The 20,307-nt window shown below is 40.0% G+C and overlaps 1 protein-coding gene across 1 annotated transcript in view; it reads right to left on the bottom strand.

The window, feature by feature from the left end:
* DOCK2 (dedicator of cytokinesis 2) overlaps positions 1-20,307 on the bottom strand; it is a 383,680-nt gene that overhangs the window by 231,264 nt on the left and 132,109 nt on the right. Inside the window, exon 26 of the mRNA XM_036995173.2 lies at positions 4,878-5,026. Within this exon, the coding sequence (XP_036851068.1) occupies positions 4,878-5,026 (149 nt within the window). The remainder of the gene's footprint in view (positions 1-4,877; positions 5,027-20,307) is intronic.

The raw sequence follows: 20,307 nt of genomic DNA, 5'->3' as shown, positions 1-20,307 counted from the left end.
ATAATAAAGGGAGAAATGTGGGATCAACATATAAATCAAGTATAAAAATCAAACGAATATTCATATTTGACCTGATTGTTTATAGTTCATAATGCGTGATCAAAACCGAATGTTTCTGTGATGAATGCCCTTGTACTGTTCACCATGTAAGAATTTATTCACTATGTAAGAATTCGTTCACCATGTAAGAACCTGTTCGTTATGCTTCAGAAGATTGGAGACTGACGAGAATTAGGCTTGAGATGGATTAATGATTGTACATTGAGCATTGACCCCCCCTATACTGAATTTTATTGTTGTTAACAACCATTTGATCAATAAATATGAGAGATGCCCTCTCAAAAAAAAAAAAAAAAAAAAAAAAAAAAAAAAAGCCAATACATTCAACAACTTAGATAAAATGGGTAAAGTCCTTGAAAGACACAAGAGACCAAAACTGACATTAAAAGTATAGAAAATCTGAATTCATAATCAAATTTGATTTCATTATCAAAACCTTGTCATAAAGAAACTTCAGGGCTAAAGGATTTCAATGGTGAATTATGAAAAACACTTAATGAAGAAGTAATACTAATCTTGCACAAACAGACTCAGAAAATAAAAGAAGGAACTTTTCCCAATTTGTATGTAGCCAGAGTAACCCTGATACTAAACCTAAAAATGATATTACAAGAAAAGAAAACATCTATAGATAAATATTCCATATGAACCTAGATGCCAAAAATTCCTAAACAAAGTGTTAGCAAACTGAATCTGAATCTCTCCCTACGTGAAAGACCAAGTGGGATGTATCTCAGGATATAAGGGAGACTTAACACTCTAAAACCAATGTAATTTTCTTCATGAATAGTTAGAGGAGAAAATCCATATGATCATCTCAATAGATGCATTTGACAAATTCAACACCCATTCATGAAAAAACTCTCACTCAGCAAATTATAGAAAGGGACTTCCTCAACCTAATAAATAAAGGGAAACTATGAAAAGCCTACAATTAGTATGATTGATACTTAAAGTTGAGATACTGAATACTTTCCCCTTAATTGGGAATAAAGCAAAGATCTCAGTCTCAGGATTTCTGTTTAATGTGATACCAGAGATCCTCACCATTGTAATAAGGAATAAAAAGAAATAAAAGGCGCAAAGATTGGAAACAAAGAAGTAGAGCTATCTGTATTTGCAGATGACATGATTGTTAACATAGAAAATACTAAGGAATGTACGAACAATGACTAGGATTAACAAATTATGTCAATATATAAAAACCAATTGTGTTTATACTAGCAGGAAAGAACTGAAACGAAATAAAAAATTCTATTCACAAGGGCATCAAAAAACATAAAATTCTTAGGAATAAATTTAACATGAAACATGCAAGCCTTTACCCTTACACTGAAAATTATAAAACACTGTTGAGAGATCTAAATAAATGAAGAAATATACCAAAAAAAAAAAAAAAAAAAAAAAAAAAAAAAAAAAAAGTGGATGGCTGTGCTTTCCTGGATCAGCAGAGAGGATCCAAACAACCAGAGGAAAAATGCAGGACATTTACCTTGAGACGCTTTTTTATTTTTCCCTCAAATCCAATTTTGGGAAGCTGGTGCTTGTTAGGAACCAAACAGCACATCCAATGGTCTGTATCTTAAAGTCAGATCTTTGCACAGGCCATGTCCCCACTACTACAGGAAAATGCATTTATGAGTACAAATGAATGTGTTTGAAGATTTTGCCATCTTACAGTTTATTAAATGCCAGACTGAAAGATGCTAGGTTTTATAGACTGGAAAGGGCTCTTTAATTAAGAAAGAAAGGACTGAAGATGAGCCCAACCGCTCTTCCATTTTCAGTGTGTGCTGAAGATGAAAAAAAATTAGGTTGCATTAGAGTAGTGGTTTAAAGTGTTAGTGACTCGACCGGCAGCATTCATGTCACCTGGGAACTTGGTGGAAAAACAAATGGTCAGGCCCCATTCTCCAAGCTTAATGATCAGAAACCTGTTTTAACAGGTCCTCCAGGTCACTGTGATGCATGCTCAAGTGTAAGACCTTCTGTACCACAGCTGTGGTCCTCTGCCCTGGCTGGCTTTTATCATCACCTGGTAAACTTATTGCAATGCTCCTGCCAACCTCAGACCAATTAAATCAGAACAACTAGGACTGGAACTTAGTTACAGCTGCTTTTAGAAATCTCCTCAAGTCATACAAATGTGCAGTTAGAGCTGAGAGCCATTATATACGGGAAGAGAGATTTAGAGAAGATAATTTGGAAATTCTGATTTTTAGTTAAGTTTAAAGTAATACTGACTAGTAAAGGAATCTCCCTCATTGAAAAAAAAACCTTTTGAGAATAAGAAAAATTTCTATCTTCAAGAGCTGGAAAGGAAGAATGTGAAGCTCATCAAAAGCTTCAGAATCTTATATGAAACCCAATAGTAATAACAGTATTTAATAACTCATCCAACAAATACAATTGCTCACCGTGGGAAAGGAGTGAGCTAGTCCCCACAGTCAGAAGTCATTATAAAAGCAATGCACTCAAAGCCAGTGAAGAGTGACAATGGACCTCCCACACACCTCAAGTCCAGATGCCTCAGTCTTCCAAAGAGAGCTCAGTCTCCCACTCATTTCTTGGCTTTGAAGCCCCAAGTACCCAGGACACATGAGACAGCAGCCTCTTCTCAGCAGTGTCTGGTGTTAACCAATGAACGAAATGGTGACAGCCCATCAGGATAGAACTCTAGGAGGCAACTCCCATGGATGGGCAGAGCCTCAGCATTGCTGCTTAACAAATGAATTGTGAACTTGGGCCACTCTACTACCCAAATCAGGAAAATTGCCAGTAGTCCATTATAACTGTGTTCCTCAATCTGGGGGCCAATGGCATAGTCCCAAGGATCCAGGGTCTTTTACCCATGAAAAGGTATCTGAGCATAACTAAAATGTAAAAACATTATAAAAATTCTTTTCAACAGGAAGAGGCAACATTCTTTAGGATGTTTCTGGAGAAATGATGGTCCAACCCTCCTAATATAGTAGATGCCCCTCTACTATAAATGAGAGTAAGACCAAACTCTCGCTTAAAAAAATGTTTTTAAAGATCAAATAGCAAAGACTGGAGCCAGTTCAACAGTTGGCTAGTGAATATACTTATGAAAACAATGTTGTCATGAAATTTTCACAAGTGAATCTTAAATATCCAAGCTCTTGGGCATAATACTCCCTCTCCCTAAGAAAAAGGTGAGGGTAGGGAGAAAATGAGAAGGAAAAGACCATGCTTTTGTATCCTTCATGCCTATGATTTTGCAGACTTTGGAGTCTGACAGACATGGGTTTGAATTTTGACCCTGCCACTTCTTTGGTATTGGTCAATGAACACTGTCTATGAATTTTATCTTTTTCATCTGTACAATGGGAATAATAATCCTTAGCACTGATCAGGGTGAGCAGACAGAAGGCATGGATTACATTTAGCACAGTGCCTAGAAACAGAATATAAAATAGCAGCTGTGATCATGAATTATTTAACCCTTGAACATACAGTTGAAGTTTCATTTCCTTTGTAAAGGTTTCCTTTCCTACACACACAAACATACACACCAGTCTTTGTAGCTCTAATACTCCTAAAATGCATCCGGATTTTAGTCATTATATTGCATTGCAATTGCTTATACATGTGTCTGTAAAGATTTTCTTAAGGAAAGAAACCATGCCTTTGTGTCCCCAATGCCTGACACAGACCTGGTATATCATGTGTACTTATGAATGAATGAAGGAAGGAATGAAGCTACTGAATTTAACTAGTAATGAGATAAGGAGCAAGTTAATTAGGATGTTCAGAATGGAAAAGATGAGACAGAAGAGAGATACAAGGAAATTGATAATAATGGTTGACCATGGGATATGAGAAGTAAAGGAGTATTGTTCTGCAGTTTTCTAATTATAGGAATATATACAGTTCATTCAGAAAGACCTTTTCTGGGTATTTTCTAGGGAGAAGAGAGAGCAGAAGGAATGTTTGCACAAATACTTGGAAAATATTTTTTGTTTGGGACTAGCCAGTCCTCTGAAACCAGCCATCTAGGGGAAGATACCTCCTGGACATTACTAACAGACAAATGAGATTGCCAAATGAATCAATGCCCTTACCTCCCCCACATCAAGACCCTTACCTCTTTATTCCCAGTTTTAAGAATTCTAGGCCTATGTATAATCATTGCCTTTCAATCTTTACCATTATCACCACTCTATCTCCTTTATCATCTTCTGCAGACTCTGCCCTTTGGAATCCCTCCACTTACTCCCCTGAAACTTTCCTTTTGATCCCATCCCTACCTAATCTCTGAATAATATCTGTGAAATACATAGGCTTCACTGCCATAGCCATCTCCCTACCACCATCCCATTCCTTCCCATCTCTAGAGTCTAGGCCTTAGCAATCTGCTCATCCAGAAAGTCTTAACCATTTTCACCACTGTAGGATATAACTAGGGAAACAAAACCAAAGTAAATCAGCTAAGAAAGCAGGTGAGGGGGACTTCATGACTTTGGAGGCATAGGAAACTCCCCCTCCTGCCAGTCTACACCAAGGCTTTTTAGTAAATGGACAAGTCATCTAAGAAGTCTCCAATGTGTCTATCCCTACCCTGAGAGAGCCTGTCCACCAAGAAATAGAGGGACAAAATGCTACCGTGCTTAGCTCCAGTCCCTAAGCCATCTTTTACAGCCATAGGGTTAGTCACGGGAAAACAGGCCTGCTGAGCAAGCCATTGACTTTTATCTTTAGACTTCAACTGCTATTCATCAGCATCAATATTTTAGAGCTTAATCAACTCAGTCCTAATCTGAGTCCAGGACATCTACATCATCATGAGGACTCACCGCATCCTGACAGCTGAGGACCTCCAAAATGCTGTTGAGTAATTCGACACAGTACTTCTTCTCCTGGACCTGGTGCTGCATTTCATCCTTCTGGTCCAGTAGCTCCCTCAGTTCTTTGGTGATGACAGGAAGCAGAATGTCCCGGCATTCTGGAATGGAGGCAATTCAGAGGCATTTGACCCTCCTTATTTTTTAGTTTCTTTTCTTGCTTTTAAGATAATTTTTCATTAAGCAAATAATTCATGAATATAGCCTCCTCATAAAAACACTTGAATATTGAAGATTAAGTTAAGATTTCACAGTTATGGTCCCTCTCACAACCTCTGCTCCCCAGAGGCAGCCAGTTATTTTACTCTATACATAATGTATATGAATATTTGTATAAAAATTATATATGTATAAACATACAAAAAAGTACTAGTATAATTTAGTATCATTTTAATTTAATCCTTTATTAAGTAAGACATTACTGTGATGATAAAGCTTCAAGATCTTATTATGCTCTAGGTATGTATGTTTCAGTATAAAACATAGTATTCATTCTGCTTTTGTTTCCTTTTCATAAAAGGGGACTCTACTGTATGTATGTTCTGTACCTTGATTTTTTCCCTAACCAATATTTCTTGGAGTACTTTCTATGTTTTCACATATATAGATCAACTCAATTATTTGTAGTTCTTTTATAGTATTCTCTGTTATGGATGTATTTATTTAGTCATGCCCCTATTGATGGACATTATTTGCTGGTAAAAACAATACAAAAAATGAATAACTTTCCATTTGATCCTTCTGCACAATGGCTTTCATTTTAAATAAGTTAAAGCTTTTGCAAAGAATGGTATCTCTCTTGGCATTGCCCTCCCAGGAAATGTCTGGGAAGTTCTGAAATCCTGCAAGGTTTTCTCTATTTCTCTTGAAAATGGAAAACCTTAAAGGACCAAAAATGAATCCAAATATTTTTCAGACCATTCCCACCTGAATGCTTCTAGAGCTCTGATGTGAATCATATACACCAGGATTTGATTTAATTCAATACAACAAATAAACGCTGAAGGCATTGTACTTTTGGAAGTACAGAGACAAAATATGGTTCTCACCCATTAGATACTGACAGAGGTACTTAGCAACAAAAAGAGCAGTGGCAGAAAACAGACTAAGATAAAGGTGGGAAGAAGTAAAGGACATCTCTTGTTCCATCAGTCCAGCACCTACACCTTCTTCTGGCACAATAACGTGGTTTGCTCTGGGGAGCCACAAACTGCTATGGGATATAATCCTATGGATACTGACATAAGGCTCCCTGCTCGCCTCCGAATAAGGGCAGGGCACCTGATCCTAATTAGGATAACTCCTTGAAATTTGAGTCTTGAGGGAAATTCAACCACAGTAATTGCTGACTTGCTAACATACTGGGAGCTTACAGTATGCCAGACACTGTTTTAAGTGTGTCGCAGAAATTTCTTCAGTTAATCTTCCCAGTGACTCTAGGAGGTAGACACTATTTTTTTCTCATTTTACTGATGAGATAACTGAGGAAGTTTTCCAAGTGCACTAGCTAGTAAGTGGTGAACCCAGTCTGACTCCAGAGCCTATGCACTTAACCACTTCATAAAGAACACGGGCGTACTTGGAGCTCAGCTGTCTCACAGAAGCACTCTTTGGGTGCCTCTTGCTTCCTTACACAGGGCTCTTCTGGGTCTCTCCTCTCTGCTCCAGCTTTTCCTCTGATTCTATGAACTACCCACTACCTTCCAAATACATTGTTTTTACCTAAAATTTACCACAGTAGTGTTTTGTTGCTCACAACCAAAGAACCCCAACTGGTAGAATCAACTGGTAGCCCCATGAGGGCTTCAGAAGGGACAAATGGTCTCTGGTTGGAAGATTCATAGAAGACTTTACAGGCTCTGATAGAATTGTGTCCCTTCTCTCAGAGCACCAATCTCTGCTTGTAATTAAATTATTAGTGTAATTAGTTTTATCCTTTCAACCAACCAAAATGTAGGCTCCATGAGAGCCAGACTAAATTTCAAGTGCCTAACACAGTACCTGGATCATAGCTGCCACTCAATAAATTTTGGTTGACCTTGGAAGAACTGTTGAGAGAGCCATTGATAATTAAATAATTGTGCCATAGGAAGAGTGGAGATTCAGGGAACAGAGAGTGATTTACAGTACATAGATCTGGGAAAGTAGAATAGTATCTTGGAAGTACAATGATGGGAGATAACATTTAAAAAGAAAGTTCTTAAATGCAGTAAGAGGGGTTAGGTTATAGTTCTTTGGAAACAGAAAATTTTAACTCTGTTTTGCTTAAAATTATAGATGAAATCATAGGCCATAGGTTTATAGTACTTAATTTGGACTCAGCAAATTATTGGCCTAAAGGCCTAAGGACTTTTGAAAATACAAGTTACTGAGCCATTACCCTTTGTTTAAAGAGATAAGAGAAAAAACTGGAAAATATTTACATACAGTTACCATTACATTTAACTTAAATCAATACTTAGTCTGTATCTTATCACTGTAAGGTTAAATTTTTATCCAGATTTATTTATTGAAAGGAATTAAGAAATTTCCTGCTATGTTCATTCAGACATTTTAAAAGTTTTCTTCTAAAGGATGTTAACTTGTGACTTTGAAGCTTGTTTGTTAGAGGAAATTATATGTGTTAGAATGCTTGTAAAAAAACTGTGTGAGTTCATTTGAAGTTGTAAACTCTTTATCACCGGGAGATGAATGACCTCACCAGCTTCATGAAATTTGATTTCCCACTTCTGCTTTCACTGATGCTGTCATAATTAAGCCCAACCAGAAGATAAGAATTGTGCATTCTCTTATTAAGGTAAATAAGGATTGTAAAATCTTCCTCTTCAAAAATTACTTTTGCAAGTAAAATAAAAAAGAGATTCTAATAAAGGAAATTTAAAACACAACAAAAACTCTTTAGCTGTGATGGGCAGGTATGTAATCTACCACAGACTTCTGGGCGAAAGGAAGTTACCAAAAGATGATTCACCAAAAGGTGATTCATGGCATTGGAGAATAGCTGAGGCAGAGACCAGTGAATATGCTACTATAACAGTCCAGGTGACAAATGAGAATAAAAGTGCTGGGTTCCACCCCCTGGATTCTGATATAACATTCTTGTCTTCTGTTGAAGCTAAAGATTTTATAAGACCTTAGATAGTAAGAAACAAATCAAGAGCAGTCAATTGTTTTGAATTGAAAGTATAAGACAAGGTTTTAAAGTCTAAAATAGCCTTTTGTAAGTCAAGAATAAAAATCTTTTACAACTCTCTCCATTTGCAAAGTGGGATCACTAGGACCTACAGGAAGGAGAGATGTTGATGCAGAAAAAAGGTTAATCCATTCCAGCAGTTAATTGATGTTTTCATTCACTTAGCCAGTCAGCCTTCCACATTTATTGAAAGCCCCCTAAGTGCCAGTCACTATTCTGGGATGGGAGGGAATGGCCAGGGGATTACATACCTGCCCATCACAGCTAACAAGCCAACAGAGATAAGAGGCAGATCAAAGTAGACAAGACAAAAACCTAGTACCTTTATGGCTTAGGAGTGCTGACCTGTGAGGAGTGTTCATAAAATAGAGCTTTAAGGTATAATAAAGGTCAGGTTTTTCCTTAAAAGTTCATCCTGTTGATATTCTAGTTGGGATACCTCATATCCCATTACAAAGATACGAATCCAAGAGAAAAGGCCAGTTGGGAGATTCTAGATATTAATGAATATCCCCTTGGGAAGTCACCAGATTTTAAGTTCTACTTAAAACTGAGTAAATTAGTAGATGCTCATGGAAAAGTCTGGTAATGAGCTTGCCAACTCTAGAAATATTTAAGCAGTTAAGTAGCTGCATATTGATAGGATGATGAAGAGACAATCAAAGTATTAGTTGAAGAGTTGAACTGAATGATTAAGTCCTCATCCAAAATACTGTGACTCCATAAAATATAGGTCCAGAGGAAGTGGCAGGAGGAAGCATATATTTGCGAAGTAGAAAGACAGTGGGCATGTGTGTATTGTTTACAAACCACTGAGGTTGTAGGAGCTGCAGACCAGGCCCCAGCAGAAGCAGTTTTATTAATCTGAAAGTCAATCTACTTTCCACTTATCAAAACCAGCATACCCACAAGATGAAGGCTCTCCCTGCTAAGAGTTAGCAAAATTTTTGCTGAGGAAGCCATTAATAATGTGGCCTGTTTTCAGAAAGTCCTTTGTCTTCTCATTAACTTTGATTCCTCAGAAACATCTGGCTCCTCTCTTTTGAGATGAAAACATTTTTCTCATTTGTAATTGGAGCTGTGAAATTATATTAGTCTGTAAAGCTTCAGGAAGCAGCATTTCTAAACTGTGGCTTGATTATCAAGCAAACAAACACAAATGGTTTAAAAGATAAATATTGCAAAGACTTAAACCAATCTTTATAAGGCAAAGGCAATGGATATCAGAGACCTGTAAACTCAACCTGGGTGCCTGATACCTGACAAAGGCTGGGAGCTCTGCCATCAGGGGACAAGTCCAAATTGTAATTCAAACCAGGTGCTCGGGAGCTCACAGAGTTACTCAACTCTGCACTTTTATAGAAAGGAGTTTTCTTTCATCAGAATGACTGCAGAGAGGAAAATATAGTTTTGGGGCTCTGGTTTCTTCCTTCTTGGAGAGAGTTTTTTTCCTATGGAGGAAGGTGCTATACTACTTGAATTGTCTTGAAGTGGGATATGATTTTGCAATAATGTCATGACTCAGGGACACTTCAAGTAAGATGGCCCTTGTCCTTGCCTCTTCCTCCACACCATCAGCCCCATAAAAAGAACGAAGTGGGTCATTCTTGTGGTATATCAGGACAAAAATACATCTGTGACTACAGCCACAACCCAGCTCCAAAGGGAAACACTCCAAAGAACCACATTTGAACTTGCCATTCTCCCCACAGGCTTCTTCTTCTGCTGCTTGCTCTGAGAGTGAAGACACCCCAGTCCCATAGTCAACCAAGTAAGTGAATCATTCCTCTGTCTATCCCCAACATCCAATCTATCATGAAGTCATATCCTTGCTACTCGTAAGCAAGGATTGGTCTTTGCTCCATTCTGTTCCAAGCCTACTAAACGGATCTCTCCACTTCCAGTTTCAGTAGCTGGAATTTCCCAAAACTCAAACCTGACCACAGCATTCCCCAGCTTGAAGTTCTTCAGTGGTTTCCTATTGCCTTAGGGGTGAGGTCTGTAAACTCTCTGGCATAGCTGAAGGCCTTTTGTGACCAAGCTCTTCCTTACCCCTCTCCACCAACCTCATATGCCATCACAGCCGTGGTCTCTCTGTCTCCTGCTTTTGAATTTTTGTGCATTAGTTTTGCATGTTATTTAATGACTGTATCCCCCTATCTTCACCTGACTAATCCCTTCTTGTCTTCTAGGTCTTAACTTAGAAGCCAAATCCCCTAGGACAATGTTCAGTTCAGGATATCCCAACACTGTCTTGGGTGACACTCTTGTTCTTTCCTAGAACCCAGGCTCACTTCTGCCTTACTATCTGTCACACTATGCGACACTTGTCTGTGCAATGGGATGACCAGTGAGAGTCTTGTCATCACCCCCAGAATGAAGCTGAGACCGAAGGTGATGACACAAGTATAATCACCCCACATCCGAAATTCAAATTGTTTCCAACAGTTGGGGCACACCAGCATCCTTCAGGGGGCATGGTTAAGTACCAGCCCTACACCAATCTGCATGCACATCATCCCAGAACTGAGGGAGGGTCAGCAGAGGCCTTTGGATGTCACATGACATCAGTAAAGGGAAGGCATTACTTCTGCCCCCCGAAGCTGAGGCGGAGGGATTGAGAGCCAAAGGAATCACTCAGGAAATGTGTGAAGACAAGACTAGCACCTTACACCCCCATGAGGGGAATGTGTGCCAGCCCTTAATACCAGGAGAACAGCAGAATGGAGAGACAAAAACAGTCAGGAGCCCCCCTTCCCTCACTGGTGGAAAAAGGTCAAACACTAACAAGATGTCTGTGTGAGGGGCTCAGCCACATCCTCAGTGTGCTTGATCTGTCTCTAAGTCGGCCCGTGGCAGCTTTCACTTGAATTCACTTCACCAATAGCTAGCCCCATACTGTGTCACCAACACAGGTTAATCAACTCTTCAGTCCTATTCAATATTTCACAGGCTTTAAGATGAAATTTTAAGGTGAAGCAGAGTTTCATTTTGCTTTGACCAAGTTCCTATTAACTGAAAGGTGAATTCAGCTCAACTCAACCCTCTTGGAGGATGGGAAAGGCATTCTGCTTATCAAGGCTTACCCTGTCCTCCCCAAAGGTCTTTTCGTAAGCAGGGAAAACCCTTAATTGAAACCCCAAATTCTCCCTGGGCAAGACTGAGCAGCTTAAGCCCAGATCCGCTAGGGTGCTTTGCTTTCCTTCAGTTTGGGGAGCATTTGTGGATGTCAGAGGCTACTTGGTTCAATCAGCTAGACATGAAGGAGGACCTCAACACACAACTCTAGTCTGACAGATAGCAATTTGTCCTCACAACCTTATTCCTCCAGCTAGCGGGTCATAGAGAAAAGTAATTCTACCCACTGGGAAATCAGTAACTACCCATAAACTTCATATTCCCGATCAGGTTACAAGTCTTTTACAACTACACTAGCAGTTTCCCCCAACGCATTCTTCAGTGGCTCCTCATGATTCACTTTCCTTACTTCGCAGAAAGCATGCCTAATTACAATATCCAGAATCACTACTCACTCCCCTTCCTGCTTGTCTCTGCTATGGTATAGATCTCCACTTTAGGAACCCTGAAAGCCAAACTATGTCTCCCCAGCTAAACAAACACAGTCTACTTGGAGATTTCAGAACTCAGCCACTTTAAGAATTCTCTTCAGGTATCTTAGAAGGGTTAAAAAGTTAAAATATAATTAGGCAGTAAATGCTAAACAAGAAATATACTTTCAGAATAGTATTCTCGATACCCACCTAAAGTCCAAAGCAAGCCAGTGCTTCTACTATGTACTATTTATATATAACTTAAAACATGATGTTGCACTAAACCTATGAGCAAATGCCCTAATAAATTGCTATTTGCCATTCAGAAGCATAGTGATGGCAGGAAGGGTATACTGATATACAAGTGTTAGAATTATTAAGAGGATTTGTTTATTTATTTTAAGAAGATGTATGTACTCATGTTGTTTGTAAGCTCTGATAGTCTGTATGCAATATATTTATATTCTTAAGCATATATAGTTATTATAACAGCACTATTCTTGGGGATATTATATACTAGTAGAGTATCAGAAACAATTCAAGAAGATTAAGAATTGTCTTAGGTTGGATTCTCCAGAAGCAAACTCTGAGACGTGGTTTGGGTGAAGATGACTGACTTATAAGGAGGTATCCCAGAAAACAAAGGAAAGGGCGTGGGGGAGTGGGACCATGAAGGGACTGCAAAAGCAGGCAAGTGTTATGGAAGGAGGGTGCTTTGAAGACAGTATGGGCTGTGGGGACAAAGCAGCTGGAGTGTTTGGGCCCCAGGGGAGGATGGTCCCATGTACTTTGAGCGCTCTCGGGGGCCCAGGCCAAACAGCCCCTGCAGCCTGAGGGCAGCCCTAGGAGGCAGGTGCTGGCTGTGGGAGAGAAATTCCCCTAGTAGCTGTTGGGCACAGAAGTGATCACTGGTCACAGGAGACATGGACAGAGCCCTGGGGGCTAATGCTACACCAGCTAACATGGGTAGCTTCCAGCAAGACAATTAACTAGGTAACATGAGAGAGTCTGGGGGTGCAGGGCAGACTATCCCCATGGGGCAGTTAAGGAGGCCTCTCTGACATAGAGACAGTTCGATGGAGACCTGAGGGTGAGATGGCAACAGCCTACAAAGATCTCAGGGAAGAGCATTCTAAGAAAAGGAATGACCCTGGGGTGGAAATTTGCCTAGCATGTTGGAGGAATCACATGGACACAAGTATGGCTGGATTATAGGAAATGGGGAGTGTGATATGAGATAGCTAACCTGGAGACTTGGGCTGGGGCCAGGTCTCACTAGGCCCTGTGGCCCAAAAGCAGTTTGGCTACTGGAAAAAGATAAACTTGTTTTGTATTTTTAATGGGGGTTGGCAGTAGGCCTAGAAAGGAAGATAGAAGAACAGTGAAGAGGCTTTTTCTAGAAGAAGCGGTCTGTGCATAAAATGAAGGTACCTGTGGCCAGGATTCTCACATGGCCCTGGTTGGGTAGCTCACTACACATGTGTGGGCAATAAGTTGCTATTGACTCTATAGAAAGAGCTCTGCCCAGTGCTCTGGGTAACATGGTGGCACAGCTGCAAGGCTGCAGGAGAGCAGAGCAGAGGCTGGGGTGGTGACAGTGCTGAGCACAGAGGCCCAGAGGACGGCTGTGTGGGCAGAGAGGCCCGGAGGCAGAGACTAGCCTGCAGACTCACTCTGAGTGAACAGGATTTTAATGATAGACCTGCCACTGTGGAAATAAAGTTGGGTATAACCCTTTCACCCCAAGAACGTTGTACTGTCATTTCTTTGGTCACACTGAATTCATAGTGAACTTGCCCAGGGCTGAAATCCATTGGCAAGGCAAGGTCTAATGTTTATTGAGCCCTCATTCTTCATCAGGCATTCTCTCTATGAGGAAATATATCATTATACCTATTTTATTGATAAGGAAGCTGAATCTCAAAGAGGTTCAGTAACTTGCTTAAGATCACACAGCTGTTATTAATTGGCAGAGCTGGGATTTAAACCTAGGATATGTGATCCAGAGCCCATGTTCAAATCTACTAAGCTTTCCTGCCTCCTTACTTTAACAGTGAAGGGGAGAGAAGATGGAAGCTTGATTCATTTGTGGCAGGAGAGATAGATGGAAATAGACAGACTTGGGCTACAGCCAGGAGGCAGAGTCAATACATCCTGCTGATGGATAAGATATGCTATATAGATGTATAAGCAGATGCATTTTGAACATCTGAATAAGAGAACAATTGATTCATTTAAGGGTTTATCAGATTAGGTTCTAATCATGGAGACCATTTCATTGCCTAAACTGGCAAGTAATGAAAGACTCCTATCAACATTTCTCTAATGGCACAAAGTGGCTGCAGAAATGGCCTGTCATCATGCCTTCTGAAAGCTATTAGGGCATAACTGGTAAGTTCTGACAGGTACTTGCACTTTCAGTTACCCTTTTGCACTTTTGAGATCATTTACACTGCTACTGCTGACCAGTCTTCTCCCTGCTGGCTCACTCATTAAACCACAGTCCTGCTCTATAGAAAGTGCTTTTAGGAAAACAAAGGTCCAGATATGGCCAGTTGAATTATCACCCAAAATGTGACTTGTTCCCTATTGCTTTAGAGGATTGCATTGTGATGCCATACTAGATGAGAACCCGCAGCCTGTTAGAGGACTGACTGTCTTACCCACCTCCTTATCCTGGCTAATGAATAGAGAAGCAAATGAAAAAGCTTGGGGCTGAACCAAGTCACCTGTCTCCTGGTAATCTGGGCAGTCTTTAAAGGAAGATTCCCATCACAGCAATGTGCTCTAGGTCAGTCCAAGAGAAGAAATGAGTCAAAGTAGCTGTTTGACTGCAGAGTTCTGTCTTACATCCCCCAGCCCCATTTGATTTCAGTCCAGCAACATCCAGAATTCAGATCAGTGTATAAGCACTTAGGACACCTACTGTAACAGTTAGTACCATCCACGCCCCTTCAGGGCTTATCATCCTGATCCATCGCCTCTCTTCTGCACCATGCCACACAGGTCCCTTAATTCCTTCACCCCAGCCCCTGACCCTCTGGAAACTCAAACAATTCCCTGGCTCCATGAATTTCAATTTTTACTTAACCAGGAACTCTCTGACCTTCGATTCTTTCTGATCTAGTCTGTGGTCACATACTCAAATAGGGTTTTCTGAGTAGTAGGAGTCATTATAATAGATATATTTTAATAAAGAGCAGAAACCATCTGTCTAGAAATCTATTGAGAATGAAAGGGAGTGTGAGAGTGGAATAGAGAATGTGAGAGCTATGTAAAATGTCTTAAAATCATACTGAGTTCCAGGCACCATATTGAGAACTTATTTAATCTTTACCAAAAGCCAGTGTATATATTATGTTGTCATCATTTTTCAGATGAGAAACTAGGAGCTCCAAGCAGCTTGTCCAGGGTCGTTTAACTAGTGTGACCACAACAGAGGCAAGATTCCGATGAAGACCCTGTCTGCCTCCAGTGCCAGTACTACTCCAACTTCACTCACACGATTATTCCCAACTCCAAGATTGCACAGCCTTAAGGCAACCACCCTTTGGATTTGTTAGCTCCCTTAAACTGGCCTTAAGTAGAAAATCCAAGCCTCTGTTTGGTTAAGTTTATTTAATGGTTGATTGTCTCATTTTAGTAAGGGTTACAGTCCCAAGGGACTAAAACAAACAAATCCGAATTCTAGAATCCCAGTATTAAACAATTCTGAGCATTCATCAAATGGTGATGTAGTCCTCAGATTTAATCACTCACTTCTTCCATTTTGTTAATTCAACCAATCATTTACTCATCTACAATTGATTGAGATTACCCACCTCACCGCAGTTAGCTAGTAAAGAGCAATCACAACCTTCCAATCAGTCACTACCTTTTGTCAGAAAACAGTAAGAGCCTGGGGCAGGATAGATCTCACTCAATCAAGTCATGTCTCCTACAGTTCCTGGTACAATGTCTGCCACAGTATAAGATCCTAATAAGTGTTAGATGACTGAGTAGTGATTTCAGAGAGGGATCCCAGCTGCCTACACTGAGGGCAACTCTAAGACTCAAATCCCTATTTAGTGTTGGGTTATGTCGATACTCATTATTCTGTGCTGTCCTTGAAGAAACCAGGTGGCAGTAGCTGGGGACTGCAGGAGGGATGTTTAAGGGGGAGAACTGTATGTGTGTTCCTTTACCTTCACCTCTTCCCCTGAGCAGCCCTTCTAGCAGTATCATACCATTCTTAGCTTTACTCTATCCCAGAGGCAGGTGTGGGGAAGTGGGCAGAACTCTGCACTAAGTGTCTGGAGACCTACATCTGCATTCCAGTCCTATTACTGCCTGACTGTGTGACCACAGACAGGTCATTTTATCTCCCTTCCTCTAAAAATGGGGACTAAAATGCCCATTTCATAAGAGAATCCAAATAGAACATTGTGCAATTTCAGTTGTAGTTACTAAGTGTAATGAGGCATGGGATCTGGTGCTACATCTAAGAAGTTTTTGAGTCCAGAGCAGAGCATGTTGAGACTTCAGTTTCCTTCAGCTGCAGCTGATGTTTACACTTGACAGAACACCTGGACCAGGCATGCTGGAATGAAACAGACTCAAAGCTATTATGTGCATCATTCCCAAAGTACGTTTTTGTCTGAAGTACCAAACTCAGAGAACTGAGTTCCAGGAGGTGCGTAATAATTGAAATGATGGGGATATATGCCGCATCTTCATGTTCCCTTTTATATGTGGACAGACTAAAGGAGAGCTCAGGCAAACTTTCTCAGAACATCTTTTACACTTCTGTTTGGTACTTAGAATTATAATGCTACATGCCAGCAATCCTCAAGCCACACATGAACAATCCTATATTGCTGCCATCACAAAACTTGCAAATACCAAAAATAACAAAAAAACAACAGCAATGTTCTGGATCAATATGAGCAGCCAGAATTCCATTTCTGGGAAAAGTGAACATTAAAAGCCTCCTGTTTACATTTTAAGGATAACAGAGGGGCCCTTCATTTCAGAGAATTAAATGAGAAAATTCTCCTGGATTCAAGCATTAGCAAAATGGAACGGTTGTATAACTGTTTCCAATCATCATCTGATTCTCTCCTTCCCTCACCTTCCTCATAACAGTTCCAAAAGAGAGGCGACTAGGGTCCCTCTCATTTACAGCCCCACATGTTTAACATCCAGTTTTGTTAATTACAAAGGGAAAGCAGAGAAGTATAATATATTTCAAACAAGCTGAAGAATTGGAAGCAAACTCCAGGGAGAAAGGGGAAAGAAATCACTGTATGTTCTGCCCCTATAAATAAAAATGGAAATGTAAAAAAATTTCTCCTCTATCCTCATTTTCTTTTCTGAAAGCACTCAACTAAGAAGGTGGAAAACAGTAGCAGCCCTGAGAGGCAGGGTTCTTTGCCTGTTTCATTTCTCCATTCATGCAACAGAGTCAATGTGAGCCCTCCCCTGAAGACCCAAAGTAAGAGTGATTTAAGAAATGAATCACACACTTAGGCCCAGTATTTAAATGAAAGGATCGAAGCAATACTCTGTGGACTCTGAAGCCAATGATGAGGAAACTGGGTAAAGGGAGGAGACAGTAAAGAGAGTAAATGACATGCAATGCGCTTTCATGTACAAAGGGAGGACAACGTATGGTCCTTACCCTTGGAGCAGCCCAAATGTAATGAAGAACGGCACCAGTCAACTGACAGAACAGTATAAAAAACACATACAATGAAACATACTGCATTTCCAATTATGTTCAGTCCCTACCAATAAATATAAAATTGTACTCCTATGACACTGACATTATTATTTTATTTTGGGCATGGCATGTTGATATAGTTATTAGTTATATATATTTCTTCCTATGCTACCTTAGACCAAAGAGAATACAGGAAGATGACACACCAACGTAAAAGCTAACATAAGGGCTTCAGTTGCCCATAAAATGTGGTTCCTCATTTGTGTAATGAACTGTCACAGCAACAAAATAAATTGTCCAAGTTCTAGATTAAGTTGATCATTAAAATAGAAGAGAACTCCTTGAAAGAAATACAGCTTTTTCTGGCATTAAATTCTTAAAGAAATTTTTCATATTGAGTTTTAGTGTTAATATTCTCCATTAAGTTTAGTAGCAATTAGCTGTTTTTGATATTAAATTGTAGAGTTTTAACTTGGCAAAGAACCTAAGGAGAGCTAATGGTTAGACTCATTTGACTGTGTTATATGCTCATATAAAATATGAAAACAATAAATGGAGGAAGGTTCATGATTGTGTGCTTGTCCTTACATGACACCTTCATTTATTTTTCATGTAAGCAAATATTTACCAAGTACCTAGCAAAAGTCAAGCATCATATATGGCACAGAGATGTATAGGATCAGGATGGAAGTGGTAAGGACAGAGCCAAGTGGACAGATTTAAGGTATATTTGAGAAAGATTCAAAGGCTTTAGTGATTGATTGAAAGTGAAAAATGAGGAACAAGATCTAAGAGCTAGCTCTGAATGACTGGCAGAAATGTGGAGTTTAAGTACCTGTAAGACATTCAAATGGATATGTCCAAGGGACAGCTGGCTAAATATGTCTGAAGAAGTTCTAGTATAAATGGGCAAGCATGAATTCAACTATATGAAAGGTACATTGAACATGGCCACCTCCCACAAGGAATTAATATTGGGCAATCTGTGTGCTTAGCAAAGAGGTTTATTTAAAGCTTATTTGGTGGTGATCATGAAGAAAACCCTGTTGAAATGAAAAGAAGGAGAGGAAAGAAGATATTGAACACAAGGAAGAGGAGGAGGAGAAAGTGAAGATGGACAAGGAAAACCAGCAAAAACTGGGGTTCTGAATGGGGACTGACTGGGGACACATGAATACAGGAGGTTGGGAAAAGGGAACTTAGAGGGGCTTAGAAACATGAGGGATTGTCACTTGAAATTTTTAGATGATCCCAGGACAAGGTTTAGGCAGAGATCCAGATGGTTAAGCAGCTGAACTGCCCAGGTGATCTAACCAGTAAGTTCGTCAGCATTGTCACTTCACCACGTAGTGCCAACTGAGCAGGAGCTGGAGGAGTGGGTTTTCTGGGAACAGTCAATGACTATTTCCAGATCACCTGAGCATTGAGTCTGAGATGGAACAGTAATTAAAGCCTGATCCTTCCCCTCAAGGACTCTCCTGCAGGAGCATAATGCACGGCCTACTAGCCCAAGACTAGGAAGAGTGATAAACTGGACTGTGAAGAGAGGAATGTAAAGAAACAAAAATGATTAAGCAGGCTCCATTTCCTCCGATGCACTTAATGAGTATCAGGCAACAGAATGAGTGCCATGTAGTCAACGGTGGAGCAGAATATGGAATTGTAAGAGCAGGGATCTTTACTACTACATGGGCGACCTTGGACAAGTCACCTAACCTCTGTCTTTGTTTCTTTATCTGCAGACTGGTGAAAAGAGCACTTCTCTTCACAAGGCTGTGAAAAAGAAATACATAAAACACTTAAGCAGCGCAGCTGGCCTATGGCAGGCACTATGAACATATTATTAATTTTTAAAATTGCCATATGTAACTTTCTGGGGACTGTAAATATGCTATATCTTGACATGGGTGGTGGTTGCATGGGTGTATAAATGTGTAAGAAGTTCACTGAGCTGCAATTCACTATATGTAAATTATACCAAAATTTAAAGTATATATTGCTGTCAGGTATGTATTATTATTTACCCTGTTCAACATGTGTACACAGTGAGGCTTGAGGAAGTCAAGAAAATTGCCAGCAATATCACACTGGGTCTCACAGGTCCAGAAGGCAGACTCCAGAACCTGTGCCTTTAAAGATTGGGCTGGGTTCCTGTGTTAGCTGAGCCTGTGGTCCTTGATACGGCTCAAGACAATAGTTACCCAGCTCTACTTAGAGAATTTCCTGCATGAAGAGAAAGCAGCTCTTCCCTCCTCTCTCCCGTTGTTTATCCTACCCACTACCCTCTTCTCATCTCAGCTGTTCCATTAACTCATTAACTATTCTTACCAAAATCTCTGTCAAGTAACAACCTGGCTGGTGATAAGAGCATGCATCCCAGGAGGTAAACACCAGCAGAGAATTGCCAGTGATTAAGGACTGAAAGGAATACACCCCTGAGCTCTCCAAATTGTTCAGGGGCCTAAGATGCTCCAGTATGATCTGAGGTGAGCCCACTCTAAGAGTGCGTGCAGCTCTTGCCAAGATAAAGAGCATCAGCTAGAGAACAGCGAGTGATCATAATTTATGAGGTGCTGTAGAAATTAATTTTGTATGCCTTGTCCATTAGCAGTGTGTCTGAATTAACTTTAATATGCAAGTTATCATGTTAATCTTTGATACTAAAAAAGAATGTATCATCATTAACCTTCCTAGTCCTAAATTCAACAATGCAGTCTTTTGATTAGCTATAACAGAAGTAGCATTATTTCTTGGCATCTCAGTACTCTACCTATCTGTATGCTGTTCCACTGTATGCTGTATGCTGCAGGTTGCAGGTCACTTTGCAAAATCTCTGCAGATTCAGAGGCCCATTTTTCAAACATTTGATTCTAACTGCACGTAAGTCACCAGCAGTAGCCTCCACCTTCCTTTTTTTTTTTCCAGATTCCTCTAAAT

This window comes from Manis javanica, chromosome 1 (genome assembly GCF_040802235.1).
Source record: "Manis javanica isolate MJ-LG chromosome 1, MJ_LKY, whole genome shotgun sequence".
Classification (NCBI taxonomy): Eukaryota; Metazoa; Chordata; class Mammalia; order Pholidota; family Manidae; genus Manis; species Manis javanica.
The sequence above is the reverse complement of the archived record's forward strand: the minus strand, read 5'-3'. Positions and strand labels throughout refer to the sequence as shown.